We start from the raw sequence: 15397 nt of genomic DNA, 5'->3' as shown, positions 1-15397 counted from the left end.
GCCTTCTGAAGAAGCAGCCTCCATTACTCATCCAGCATGAGCTGATATTTTCTCTTTTAACACCAGTGCTGCAATCTAAAAGACTAAGCCTATATTAATTTAGGCCAAAGTATTTTTCTGACTTTTGCACAATAATGTACGTACCAAAAACTCACATTTGGACCAAAACATTCTGATAAAAGAAGTGGAAGTATAAAAGTAAAAAGGCAGCAACAATTAACAAAGCAGAAAAATATTTCAGACAAAACAGAATGTATCAATATAGTATTCGATTAACAAGAACGTCTATCCTCTGTTAAGAGGTGATGAGTCAAAAAAAATGAAGAAAAGTGAAAGAAAAAGCATCCAGATATCACAAGTAGTCAGAACACTTGACAGAAACTGCATTGTGTTGACTGTTATATTTAATTATATTGTGGTTTTTCACCATTAATTTATTTCCATCCCAACAACAATCCTTAAATGTGGTATAATCATGGTGTCTCATGGTTTATTGCTTTAATAGTGTGCTCCTCCTTTATCTGCATAAGCTAATGGCAATCTGAAATCTATCTGAAGCCAGTTAACTTGCCTCTTATGTACTCCTACAGCTGCAGCTGTAGTGTTTGCCATGATGTTTAATCCAAACGAATCAACAATTTCTTTGATTAATCAACAGAGTGGGTGTTCATGCATAATTTTTTGACTTGCCTGTGTGACCATGCATGTTCGAAAGCATTATAGAAAAGATAATTCAAGAGCGGTGTTCTGTTATGAATCAGTAATGGCACATGCAAATCAGGGAAAAGGGTGGTAGTGCCACGTATCACACAGTGAAATATGCCAGTAATCTTCATTTATGAATGGAAAAAAATATTACCACAACGTTATTTGCTCTTAACATCATGTTAAATCTCTGGTGGTGCATTTTTTTTACCTAGCCCATAGTCCAGGGCTGGCTCTAGCCTTCTAGGATTTTTTATTTTTTTTTAATTAAAGGCTAACTAATAACAATGTCTACCACAAGTTGTATTATGTACATTCATAACGGATAAATTGGTGCATTGCTGATGATTGGATGCTCATTTTGGGTTCCAATAAGTTGCAGTTTGGATTACGGATAACCTTCTCAGCATTCTCGATCCAGAGGTCTGTCTCACAACACAATATTTCTTGCTTACACAGCTAGCTTCAAGCTTAGTTGGATCAAACCCTGCTAGCAGTGGCAGCAGCAGATTTAGATTTCTTTTTCCTTCTTTGCTGACTCTTCCTCATGTTTCCCGTGATGGGCTGTTTATCATAAATGTCATGTTTTCATGTGTGTACACATGAGGATTAATCACAGCCTGAGTAGCTAAACCTGGACTAACAGAGAAAGTAGTTAACCATCAGGGGTCTGAGGGCATTTTCTTTATTTTTGCTTTTATTCTTAAATTTGCCTTTAAAGGCACTTGCATGCAACATGATACCCACATATTATATATCAAAATGTTGAGAATAATCTCAGCTCTGTCTATAAAGAGGCCCTTTTGTCATGGAGCAATGCGTAAAGAGATAATTAGGCCCGAAAGCTGAAAAGATGAAATCCGGTTTTAGAAATTCTTAATATTGCTTCTGAAAACAGCTTTACTCATGTGGACAGTTGTTTTGGTGCTTGAAATGGGTTTACCAAAGTCTTAGGTTCACAAAAGTAGTGGAATGTATGAGTAAAATAGTAGATAAATGTTATCCTCATCTCTGTTTCTCAAAACCGCTGCAGCAACTTCAGTGGCTGCAAACTTTTTACACACCACTTGCGGCTATTGTGTCTGAGGTGACTAACTGAAAAATGAAGTGTTTTCGATTTGATAGGCAAGTCCTTAGTGATTTTCTTAGTGTCCATTGGTCAGTTTCACACAGAATATAAACAGACACACTAATTACAGGCAAGAGACAGATGACAGACACATGAATCCAGCAGGTACACACAGTGAGAGGCAGATGGTGTGTGTCTCAACTTGTCTTCATTGGCTCATAAGAGTCACTTTTCGTTTTCTTCTCTAAATGTTCAGCTCCAGATGTGTACATTCTTTTTTGAGACATAATTAATCAGTTGCTTTTTCTCGCCCTCGAGCATCTTAGACAACATAACAGTACAGTAATAATCCAGATGTTGTTAGAGGGCCCCCTGATGGCTGGGGGGGCCCTACACAGCTGCTTATGTTGCTTATTAGGTAGAGCCAGTACTGCCATTGTCTTTAATGGCCTGTGAACTACTGATTTTATTTAACATTGGATTTTGAACACTGGATTTTATTTTTTGGGCATAATCTTCAAACAAATTGTTTTTATAAGCCTATGTTGCTACTGTTTGTAAATCTGAGTAATTAACATTTTTCTCAGATGCTCACAAAAAAGTTATAGTCTGAAAAATACATGCTACTTTTACTGCACGTTATCAACTGTCACCTAAGGCTGCTATAACAATAATCTTAAAACTTAGCGATTGTTTTCTAGCTGTGCTAAAGCTTCAGCCATGAGGCTCTCGAGGACACCATACATTGCCTTGGCCCATAATTTGTTTAATTTATAACATTATTCAAGTATTTGATATTTATTATAAGAATGTAATTCAATAAAAATAATACATTGATCAGATTCTACAGGGACGAAAATGCCTGCTCGCATGTTCTTGCAGACTTCTAGTCTAAAGGATGTTAGGATGAGTTCTGAATATTCTGGCCAACTTCTGTTTGCTGAGCAACATCTGAACAGACGTCAAGAAGCCTCTACAATGACTCAGCCTTTCTATTTCTTTCTGCATTATGAGTCAAAACAGCCCTCACACTGTCGTTTACACCAAGGGCCTAATCAACAGTTAAGAGATGCCCAGATAAAGAGATCAGAGGAGAAAAAACCTTTTTTAAGGGAAAAGAAGAAGTATAAACATTGTGTTTGTGACACCAAATCCTAGACTAAGATAAAGTGGTCTGTAATATTGTTCGTGAGCTGGCATGATGAAATCGGACCTTTAGGGCTTGAGATTTCTCAACAAGGCCCAGCGGGAGAGCCACAAAAAGAGCTGACCGCCTCACAGGGCAGCTAGATGTTCTCCCAGCAGGCGCGTCCTCTTTTGTCAACTAGCGCGCTCTTTTCTCCGGCAAAGTTGGTGACACCAGCGCTAATTGTGTTTTGGACTCGCGCTGATGACCTTTTAAAATTAGACCTGATGAAGGTTTGTGTAAAAAGAAATGGCAGTGCATTAAATGAAGGTGTGGATCAGCTGTGTTGTTAAGGTATAATGTGAACTGATATGAACTTTAGTTCACACAGTCCTAAACTATACTTTAATATGTTTGTTGTTGTGTAATGCAGTATTCTGTAGTGCTGCACCGTATCCCTCTGCCTTATCAAATTGACAGAATTTTCATTTTTATGTTTCTGTTCGTCAGTGTTCTTTCACAATACTCAGCATGCATTATGCAAATACATCATACAAACGTTGGGAATCCCTGTGGTGTCAAATGATCCTGACTGTTAGCCTAGTGACTGCTAGCCTGATCTATAGCCTAATAAATGTCCTTCCTCGGTCAACAAAAAACAAATCATAAAGAAAACAGTGATTCTGTCTTTATTGTGCAAAAAATGGATGCCGCAGACAAGCTATCTACCCTTTCAGACAGAAAAGAAGCCAAACTGAGGGAAGGTATTTAGATAACCAGGTATCTACCTTGCTGACTTTTAGCTTTTGGCTTGTTATGCTCCTCTTCTGATGAGTCATTTCTGTCATTTGAATAATCTATTCTGTCCATTGTAATAATGATTAAAAACAGTTAGTATAGTTATACAGCTGCAATGGGATATTTGGCCTGCTAGCAGTGACTTCAGCGTTCCAGCTTCCTTGTGCATTCATTAGCTGCCAAATTAAATAAAAAATAAAAACATCTCACCCCCAAAAATCCAACCCAAAGCAGTTATAGTTATTCGTAAGTTTCTCACAAGGGTGTTTCCTCGTCTTTAAACAACTGTGGCTCTGATGTAGGATGTGAGAAGGTATATTTACAACAGTGGTGATTTTTCATTTTGGCTCTTTAACTAGCGATCAAAGGACTACTTCACTTAAAATAGTGGTCAGTCACAGTGGACAGCAATGAATAAAACCTGCTACAGACCAGTAAAGCTGCTGGTACTAGTTTTTGTTAATTATTAGCAGCATCAATATTTCTAGGTAAAGTTTTTTTTTTTTAATTATAGAGGTTACCATTTCGATACACCCAGTATCACAGAAAAATCTGGATTGTAAATCTGGGCCAACTTAATGACAGTATCTAGACTGAAATATCATAGAATTGTCTGTAGTGCAAGAAAATGTAAAGCAAAGTGAAGTAAATCAGGTAATACCATCAGTGGCGACATGTAGTGAGTAGCTAACTATTCAGCTAAGGATGTTGCTATTATGTCAGCTGTGTAGAAATTCTTCACACTATAAAGGACAAGAAAAGTGAAACAGCAAAGCACAATACATAAACAAGTGTAAACAAGTGTACTGAGGGGCAGCATGAGCCGCAACTGGAAAGTTCAATTTCATTGAATATGCTTCTTTGTTAAAAATGTTGGTAATGGATGCCGGCATAACCTAATGTAACCTAAGGCTAACAAGGTTACACCCACAGGCTTTCCTACTAAAACCAACCCCCTCCCCAAGCCCTCCCTGCAAAAAAATACAAATTCCTGCTGTCTGAGGAATATAAACGTCTGTAGTACAATCAGTAACACAAGCAAAACACATCATGCTAGCAGGCAAAACAGCTGATTTTTTCCGCACCATATTTACTCCACTTGTGAGTGGCAGGGGACACATACCTGACGTTAACTGCCTGTCCAATGATTCTTCTAAAGCTAAAGTGTACTCTGTTTAACTGTTTTTCCCTGCAAAAGCTAATGTTTATTTGTAACGACAGGCTTGTTGTCAGACAGTGTTGATAAGCACACTAGGGCTGTCAGATGTGGTTAGAAATCAAATTCAAATTTTCACCTTGTTTTTTTGGAACATGTTCCAATATATTCAAATTTAAAGTTCACTCACTCATCATCAGCGAGTGCTGGAGCCTATCCCCGTACTCACTGGGTGGAAGGCAGGTAACACCCTGGACAGGTCGCCAATCCACCGCAGGGCAGGCAGACAGACATACACAACCATACACACACTCACACCTAGGGGCAATTTAGTATCTCCAGTTAGCCTGACTGCACGTCTTTGGACTGTGGGAGGAAACCGGAGTACCTGGAGGAAACCCACACAGACACAGGGAGAACACGCAAACCCCACACAGAAAGGACTCTGGTCAACATTATTTTGCAAAGAAAATAGGTATGCAATAAACCCCAGCTTTCCAAGTCAATGTTATGTCTAACATATGTCTATGTTTAAACTAGATATTCTCAGCTTGGGGGTTGTGAGTTATGAGATGGTTGTAAACAAGTACATAGGCTTATTCTGACATGTCTTAGAAAAAAGACTTTTCCATAAAATCCCTACACCAGTGATGGCCTGTTGTCACTGTAAGTGGCTGCTTTTGAAGCACAAAGACACTGACTATATTGAAAGGAAACATCTGTAACTGCAACGAGTAACTGCAGTTGCTGTGGAGCGATTTAGCCACCCAGCTTCACTACCTTATAAATATTTTGTGATTATTAGCGTACTACGCTACACATTTGGAGCGTCCACATTTAGAGCGTTGGCTAGTCAGAAAAGTCAGCCATCTGAAGCAGATCATTCAGTTCCTTCTCATGAGAACATATTTCTGCCCATTAGCACTGTTCAGTTTATTAAGTACACATACCACCTCATTCAGAAAGACTGAACTGCTTTAGATGGCAAACTTTTTGGACTTGGACTAGTTTTGTAGTGCAGTATGCTAATAATCACAAAATATTTATAAGGTAGTGAAGCTGCATTGTTTGTCAGAAACGTCTGCCATCTGAAGCAGCTCAGTAATTCTGAAGAAGGTGATGTGTTTACTGTATAAACTGAACAATGCTAATGGGCAGAAATACGTTCCTGTGAGAGGTAACTGAATGATCTGCTTCAGAAGGCAGGCTTTTCTGACTGTCCAACACTCTGAATAGGAGATGTTTTGTCCTTTTGAATGTGCAAATGTCAAATCTTAATTTGGCAGCCTTAAAACGCACCTTCACTTCCTACTTTCAGCTCCACCTTCATGATATGAACTTTCTAACTCAGTTCTCACGTCTACATTCCCATCCACATTTAAACCAGATTTCCTCACAGCTGTCTCCAGACATGTACTCTCATTACTAGATCATGTTTGACCGCACTACACTGTCAGTATGATAAAACAAAACGTGGTACAGTGCCATGACTATTTAAAAGGTTTCTGTGTTGAATAATTTATTTTGGAGTTAAAAAGAAAAATGTTCTGTATGTCGCCATCGTGAAACCCCCTTTTCCCTTCAAAGAGCTGCTGATTTCTACAGTTTTGATGAGTTCAGAACTTTGTAATAACCTGAATAATCCTGCCGTTTCTATGCAGCGAGTCACTTTGAAGATGAAGAGCTGCTGATATGCCTGACTGACTTCTAAACTCTATATGGCTCACTTCACTGTAATTAGAAGCCAGACTCGCACTGATCACTCGATATTAAATGAGTTCAGCTGCATTGCCACTGGTGAAACAAAATGTCACGTTTAATATGTTGACTCCAGCATTTATATGTATGCGTGAGTCTAGAGGGGGGGTTAAACGGCTTTAATGTAGCGATTATGAATCTTGCGAGAGCGTGTGTGCGTACGTGTGTGCTTCGATACCTCCCCTGGAAACAATGCGCTGATTAGGATGCGCAGAGCAGCGGTTGTTTGAGGGAAAATTGCTTGAAATAATTACCTTGGCACAATTAGAATCACAGCCCCCCTGATTGCCATGGCTGTGGGGCTATAGTTCTCTCTCACTGTGAGACATGCTTCATCGTCCTCTTCTTAATGTGCTCCAACTCGGGGACTAGCAACCTTACTGTCTTTCCCTATGTCTCTTATTCTTTTCGTCACTCTTCCAGTTCCTTCTCCATGCTCTAAAAAAGGTTCCTACATGGTTTGAAAACAAAGCTAAAAGCCAAAGCCAATGGCCCATATAAAAAATAGGAAAATATGGGGCAAGTAATCTGTCGAAATAGCCAAAGACTCAGGAGAGAATTAAGAAGAGTCACATACTAAATTATCTTCCCACAACATGCAGCACATCTTTAAAATGTAGCCAATGCAAAATCACAAAGGCAAACCCTCCTGTGTGAATAACTGTAGCCCAAGTTTTATTTTCACTTCACTATACGCTATACACAATCCTGGGTTTAGTGGGGCATGATGATTGAAGGGTGTGGCATTGCCCCACTAAATGACCCACTGATGCCAAACCTGCATATAGAGTAACAGAGCTGCAAAAACAGCCTGTTTTGAATTCATTGTTTTTGTCATGTTACGTGTATCTGCCTATGTACATTTTACATATGTCTTCAAAGCAAGTAGCAAAAACAGTCTGTTCACTTCGAAGGGATAAAGAGAGGTTGGAAAATAGCCATGTAAAAATGAATTATGAAATGAATACAATTTTTGATACCCATCATAACTTCATTAGTTGGCCTCAGGGAAAAAAATGAAGGACCTGTAATTGGTACAAAACTTAACATTATGTGAAGTTTCTTTCAATTTTAAAAAGGTTCTTCCCACTCAAGAAGAACTCTTCCCAACCAAAAGAAGTTACATCAGTCAAAAGCTTTTTAGGGACTCAAACGTGGATCTTTTCGTGTAGACCCTTTGTTGCACCTTTATTTTTAAGAGTATATGTTGTGGCTGTGTTTTTATGTTATCCTCCTCTAGTGCAGAGCCACTCTAATGTGGCCGTGGCTCTTGTGCTTCCCGCATGTTTTCCGCCCTTGCCTCCTGAGCACAATTGGATTGGAATCGATAAAAAGCGCCTCCAGTATGGCTGGACACACTCCATTCCTGCCTCTCGTCTTCAATTTAGTGTTCTTACACAGTTACTTAGAGAGCAGAGGAAGAAGCAGACCCACTATTTTTAGTCTTGCTGGAACATAAGGAATTAGGGTCACATTATGTCTGAGCATGTTTTAGATCACAACAACACTGCTTCAGTATCATAGCCGGGGTTTAGCACAAGGAGTAGGGATTGTATACCCTGCTTCTAGGAGCATAACCAGTTTAACCATGTTTCTGCATTTCAACATATTTTGTGCTTTAATAATGTGAATTCCTAACACTGTTTTTGCCTTTATTTTGATGTGTGAAGAACAAGAGCCAAATGTTAATAGACTTAAATTTTGTTTGTATCAAAAACTCCTTTTTGAGCAAGAAAACTATTTTTTAAACCAGTCAATAATAAGCCCATAGTGATAGCATCACGCTATCAGAATGCTTTGAAAGTAGTGATGATTGAATACTGAATACTTTGCCATTCAATATTCAGAACACATGAAGAATACATATTGATAAGGCACATGGGAGCATCTCTGCCGTTGTAATTTTTACTTAATTCACACCGTTTCTTGCTCTTACTGGTTGGTGTTTTTTCATGTAATTCTTCTGTTATTATGTCTCATGCAAATTCACTTATTTAAATGAAGTAACAAAATTCTTAAACGTTATTTTGGCTCTCATCACTGCTGCTCCCATAATCCCACAGCCATCTCATGAAATTCACAAACAATAGGCTGTATTCTAATAACAAAATCTTGCAAATCTGACCATAAAGTGGGTAGATGTGTGATTTTCATGTTAGTCACATGTATGTTACTTGTCACGAAACGCCTGCCTGAGTCCAGTACAACAATGATGCAAAGCTCATCACTCATGTCCACATTTTCACTACTGAGGAGACTGTTCAGTTCAGTCACCCCTCCAAAAAGCTCAGTAACACTGAGAACTGGTCTTCACTTTGATTTATCTGTCTATTTAGACGTCAGCAGGAACTTCAGGGTTTGGAAAGAAGCTGTTTATTGAGTCCTTATTTAAAGTACGTCTTTACATGCCGTGCACAGATTTTAAAATAGTTAATAAGTTAAGCATTCATGGTGTTTCCTTTAAAGATGGTATATATTTTCAAATTTGGTGGGTAAGTATTATAAAAGGATGAAAAATTGATTGCATTCTGAATACTGGCTTTACAAAATATAACTTGGACAGAACACAGATACTCATTTTCTTTATTCTGAGTACATATATGTACTTTATATTCTGTAACATCACAACCCTGTAATGGGACACCTAGCTTGCAGGTGGGAACTGGCCACAGTTGAATTTGGGGGAAAAAGAATTGTGTAATTATAGCTAAAGATAATGACAAGTTCACAGATAAAACGTGCAGTTGTACGGTGAAGGCACAGTGAGGAACAGGAAAACACAGGAAAGACATGTGTTTGGGCCTATTTCAAATTCATAAACTGCTGAAGTCGTGACTGCTGTGGTCGCAGAGGTGTGACAGCTCCTTCTGTCATAAGAAAACTTGAATGACGAGAAATCCACAGGGGGCCAGGAGGCATCAGCAGGCTTTTACAGCAGATTTTCATTTGAACAAGCCAGCAAGGCTGTACAGAGTGACCTAGTCAAGTTGTTTGGAGCCACTGAGATGTTTATGCATGCATGTTTATGCCTTAGCCATTTATGCACGTTTATGCATTGGCCATCTTCAGAGATCTAGCAGTCTTTCAGATCTCCTGGTGCATCTCGATTGCAGAGGTGTGAAAATTTTATGAGCGAACCATGAAAACGTTTAAATGTCAGAAACATGGCTAGAAAACAAAAATGAGGTTTTTATAGCTTGACTTTTTCAGAGAGGCAATAACTATCAATCTTGTCTTAATATCAGCTCATTTTGGAAATTCCTCAACATGCAATCTTCAAAGTGACTTTAGTCAAGGTCCAGCTGTACTTTAAAAGGAGGCCATCGGGGGTCAGGACCCATTGATTTTTGCATAAGCCCTCACCTTGAAATGTTCTGGCTGAGGTAAAAGGGGCCTTTTGCGTGACTCACTCAAGGATATCACCTTGTATGCTGCCAACTGTGTGGATACCCAGTAGAAATGGAAGCTGATATTGAAGATATTGAAGGTTAAAGGCTTTCATGTTCTCTCCTTTGTTTGGCCTTTCTCTGCTTTAGGGACTTCACAAGAGAAAGCAAACATTTCAAATTGTATGTTCTTTGAACTCATAAAGCCCCAAGAGGAGAACGCTACCAAGTTGGCATGCTTATTTATATGACCATGACAAAGTTTGAACCTTGTGAAGGTACGTAATGTCCCTTAACTGTCAGATTTGTCCAGCTGAGTTTTGCTGCAGGCCTCTGCAAACAATTAGAGAAAACAGCAGACAGGCACATTTTGTCCATATTAAATACAGCTGTTTTCATTTTTTCAATGACATGCTGTTCTCTTTGAGTCTTACCAATACAGTCAGCACCTGCTCGTATTATTAGAAACGAGTCACTCAGCGCTCCATTTGCTTTTGAATCCGTCTGTCTCTCATGCATCTGCTCGTCTTTGAATAGGATTATCATCTTCAGAGTCTCTGATTTGACTGTATTGTTCTCTTTCTTCCTCTGTCTCTCTCTCAGGTGAAGTACGGCCGCTTTGCATTTGTGTGGGATGCAGCTGTGCTGGAGTATGTGGCCATTAATGATGAGGACTGCTCGTTCTACACAGTGAGCAACAGTGCGCCGGACAGAGGCTACGGCATCGCCATGCAGCACGGTAGCCCCTACAGGGACATCTTCTCTCAAAGGTACTGTATGATAAAGGCAACTGCACCACTTCTATATACAGTGGGTGTCCAATTCATTAGCAACACCTACCTTTCGTCTACAGTCATTGGCCATTTTATCAGAAACACCTATGATATATCTACAGTCATTGGCCATGTTATCAGAAACACCTAGTTTCTATCTACAGTCATCGGCCGTTTTATCAGACACACCTACAATGTATCTATGTCATCGGCCATTTTATCAGAAACACCTATGATATATCTACAGTCATTGGCCATTTTATCAGAACACCCACCTTGTATCCACAGTCATTGGCCATTTTAGCAGAAACACCCAACTTATATCCACACTCACTGGCCATTTTAGTAGAAACACCTACAGTATACCTAGAGTCATCGTCCATTTTATCAGAAACAGCTACATTGTATCCACAGTCATCAGCCCATTTTATCAGAAACTCCTACAATATACCTACAGTCATCGTTCATTTTATCAGAAACACCTACAATATACCTACAATCATCGTCCATTGACACTGACATGGTAGTAGTTTGATATGGTAATGAAATGAGAAACACCTACTTGTAGCTCCACCTTGTGGCTATTGTACATATGTGGTAAGACAATGCTCACACACAATGTATTTCAAATAAACAAAATATCAAATCATCAAACTCATCATTTTCACAGTGTATCAATACCTACAACACTTGCTATTGCCTTGTTAAATGTTAATTTGCTAATTATTAAAATTAAGCTACTGCAGTCCAAACAGTAAAGTGCAATAGACAAGTATTTTGGCTATTGATAAATACATTTACATACATTTCTGTGTGTTTTGATTTGTTAGAATGGCAACATATGTATTTCATCATGGATTGCATTTTGTATTTGATATATATTTTAAATATATAAAAATACATGTCCATATATATATATATATATATATATATATATGGACATGTGGGGAAACATTACAATGACATTAAGTAGCTGAATATAAACTACAAACAACCGACAAACAGTAGAAACCAAAATGACCATGCTGAACAAAATTTACAGGTAAGAGCAAAATGAGGGGGGCGTTTTGAGTCCAACTCCAAGTCACTGGTGTTCAATCCAAGTTCAGTCAAAAGTCTTTTTTGATGTTTGGTTTTGTGAATTTGTGGCTTGAGTCTGACTCGAGTCCACATTTTGGTGTCAGTGCTGTACTGAGAATGACCTACCACCCAAGTAATATCTGGTAAGCAGTGGTCCTGTTGTTCCTTTCTATTGATGGCCTGCAGTCAGTAATTGGAAAACCTACATAGTGCAATTGTATGGTAACTAAATGGCCAATGAATTAGGTATAGATTACCCTGATAAGTACTTGATGAGCAGTGTATCATCTTGTTGTATGGTTGGAATATCCAGTCAGTTTTTGTGGTTTCCCCCTCCTTTAAATGAACAGAAGGGATAAAACCCTTCAAACACATCAAAAGAGCTGCCAAACATCTGCATATGATACATGGGTGCGTCTGAGCAGTTCTTTCTGTCTGACAGTATATATAGTCTGTCACGTATGAAAAGCCATTGCACCAGTACTGATGCACAGCAGGTGATAGATGTATTTATAGAGCCTGTTTGTAAGTTCAGCATGCCTTACCAGTAGCAAAGGACTAAGCCACAGGTTTGCTGAAGGACTGGGACATTTCACTTTGATTGATTTTGAACACCTTCCTTGATATTGGTTTGAGAAACACAATTCTTGATGGTTTGATTAAACTGGTGCCAATTTGCTTGTTTAACAGTAATAATAATCTGCTCTAGATTAGCACTGACTCAGACTAAGATCCGTAAAAGTAAACACCAACTCGGCGTCCAGCATCGCACTCAAGACTCAACTAATCTCAAGCCAGCACTGCGTCCATACTGCAGCGCAAACTTGGCATAACAGAGACACACTATCAAATCCGAATGATAAACTCATCTTCACGCTGTGTTGTTTCCGTTATGGCGGTTTGTTAACAGCTTTATATTCTCACAAGATTTGAAGAGACTTGTTCCATCAGCATTAGAAGCCAGGGTGGCTCCCAGTATGTGGGCTTTCCTCCTATTATTTGTTTCTGTCAGTATGCAGAGCCCTGTGTTGTCTGTAATGGTGCTTATGAAAGTAAACAAGCTATTAATTGACAGTCATATTTAATTCCTTGCCATTACTGTTGGGACACTGTCAGGCTCACGGGGAGCCATCAATGCTGATTTTAATAGAGCAGCTTGCTAAATGTGTCCCCTATGGCTCATGAAACATCGGCGAGGGAGAACAGACCATGCTGTATGATACATGCTCTGTTTTGAGACTTCTTGCATCAGACCAGTGCGCAGAGCATATCGTTGCTGTCATATCAAAACTTAGCAATTCCTTTTTTTTTATTTATTTTTTTTTACATGTTTCAAAAAGCCAGCTGTGCTTAACCTTGTGTGAACATTTAATGACGAATGGACAAATATACATGGTCAAAAATTGGAATAAATTATGTTAATATGTTATATAATATAATAAAAACATTATATAAACAAATCATATAAACATACTTCAAAAACATTTGTTCCTGCTCTTATAAAACTACCATTGCTGGGATACAACAAAATATAATAATTATAAAAATATAATAAGTCCCTATGAAGCAATACTTTAGTGGAACATTGGTCCAACTTGCTTTTTCTTAAATTAGCTTATGGTAGCTTGTGAAGATTAAAATGATGAAAACAGGAAAAAAGAGCCTATGATAGCAACGTGACAACAGTGAGAAATATAACACGACAACATCACAGCAACCTGACAACAATGATAAATATAAGCAAAAGACCATATATTATCATAGTATAGCATAAATGATACATGTCAGTCCTCCCTAGTTTGACATGCCTGACAATCAGGACACTCAGGTCGTATGTGCATCTAGACATGCATGTTTGTAAGCTGGGCATATGTGCATATAGATATGCATTTTATTTGTGTGGACTATATTTCTGCACCCTAAGTGAAATTGCCGGGTGCCTGAGCATGTGCATTATGAATACCAATTGTCTTCATGCACAGTTCTTTGATTACTTCTTTATTTACACCAGCCATAACATTAAACTCCTCATTCTCAGCACTGCAGTGACACTGATGAGGGGGTGGTGTGTTAGCATGTGTTGCACTGGTATGAGGGGATCAGACACAGCAGTGTTGCTGGAGTTTCTAAACACTGTGTCCACTCTCTGTCCACTCTATTAGACACACATACCTTGTTGATCCGCCTTGTAAAGTTGTAAAGTTAGAGACAGTAGCTCATTTGTTGCTGCACAGTTTGCGTTCGTCTTCCTCAGTGGTCACTGTTGGCTGGTTATTTTTCGTTGGTGGACTATTCTCAGTCCAGCAGCAACAGTGATCACTGAGGTGTTTAAAAACTCCAGCAGCACTGCTGTGTCTCATTCACTCCTACCAGTACAACACACACTAACATACCACCACCGCATCAGTGTCACTGCAGTGCTGAGAGTCATTCACCACCCAAATAATACCTGCTCTGTGGTAGTCCTGTGGGAGTCCTGACCATTGAAGAACATGGCAAAAGGGGGCTAACAAAGTTTGCATAGAAACAGATGGACAACAGTCTGTAATTGTAGAGCTAAACAGTGCACCTGTATGTTAAGTGGAGCTGATAAAATGGACAGTGAGTGTAGAAACAAGGAGGTAGTTTTCATGTTGTGGTTAATCAGTGTGAGTTACAATGTAAGTGAACCATTTCTGATTGATGTGTCTAAGCCTGTAGTGTACTAAAGAAAGAGAGTGAGAGAGTCTTACAGAAGGTATTTATTGTTGTTGGAGGTGTAACACAGAGGTCAAGAGTGTCCTCTCTTTGAAACATATACATTTCAGTAGTGTCGAGTGAGGTTCAAACTGACAAACTGACTTTTTTTCCAGGCCAGAAACAGTCACTCATTGGAGTGGAGTGTGTTTGTAGAGGTTCTAGTAGAAATAAAAAGTGTGGTCATTTAGCACATGTCGATTGTCTGTCAGTAAGTGAAATGATACTGGAATAAAAATGGCCTGTATGTTGGACCTGACCATTGCAGAAACAAAAGGCAGACTGTATTCCACAGCAACAAATATTAATTTTCATTTTTCTTGACATTTTTGTGGAAAAATGTAGTCTGTTGCTGTAGCTTGGCTGTCCTTTTTGAATTTGTAACTGTCTTAATAATCACTTCTGGTTTTCCCTTGGCCAATATAGAGTCTGATTCAATATTTGTGTTTTTATAGACAATCGAGTGTATGCTTCAGTTACAGTGAAGTCAACACAAACCAGTCCAAATTAGATAGGTTTACCTAACTATGATAGCTAATGCTTCAGTAAAATCACTTTATTTGTGTTGAACTGATACATTCTGTTTTTTGGCATACTTTTATTTTAATGACCATTTTATAGTGGGTTTTATATTGACCTAGAGTCTTAAGCCAAAGTCAGGAACCACCCATCAATTAATTTCCAGTCAAAACAGTCATTAAGTACAAGTTTTTTACAGCAGCAAGGAAAAGGGAAAAACATGTCATTAATGGAAAATTACACAGAAGCCTCAGCACCTGAATATAATAACACATTTTTGCCTTTTTGCAG

The 15397-nt window shown here is 38.7% G+C and overlaps 1 protein-coding gene across 1 annotated transcript in view; it reads left to right on the top strand.

Annotated features, from left to right (window-relative positions):
• The window catches only part of grid2 (glutamate receptor, ionotropic, delta 2), a 588027-nt gene that overhangs the window by 552469 nt on the left and 20161 nt on the right, over positions 1–15397 (top strand). The window contains exon 14 of the mRNA XM_036578447.1: positions 10602–10768. Coding sequence (XP_036434340.1) covers positions 10602–10768 — 167 coding nt within the window. The remainder of the gene's footprint in view (positions 1–10601; positions 10769–15397) is intronic.

The sequence above is a fragment of the Colossoma macropomum genome, unplaced genomic scaffold (assembly GCF_904425465.1).
Source record: "Colossoma macropomum unplaced genomic scaffold, Colossoma_macropomum, whole genome shotgun sequence".
NCBI lineage: Eukaryota > Metazoa > Chordata > Actinopteri > Characiformes > Serrasalmidae > Colossoma > Colossoma macropomum.
The sequence above is the reverse complement of the archived record's forward strand: the minus strand, read 5'-3'. Positions and strand labels throughout refer to the sequence as shown.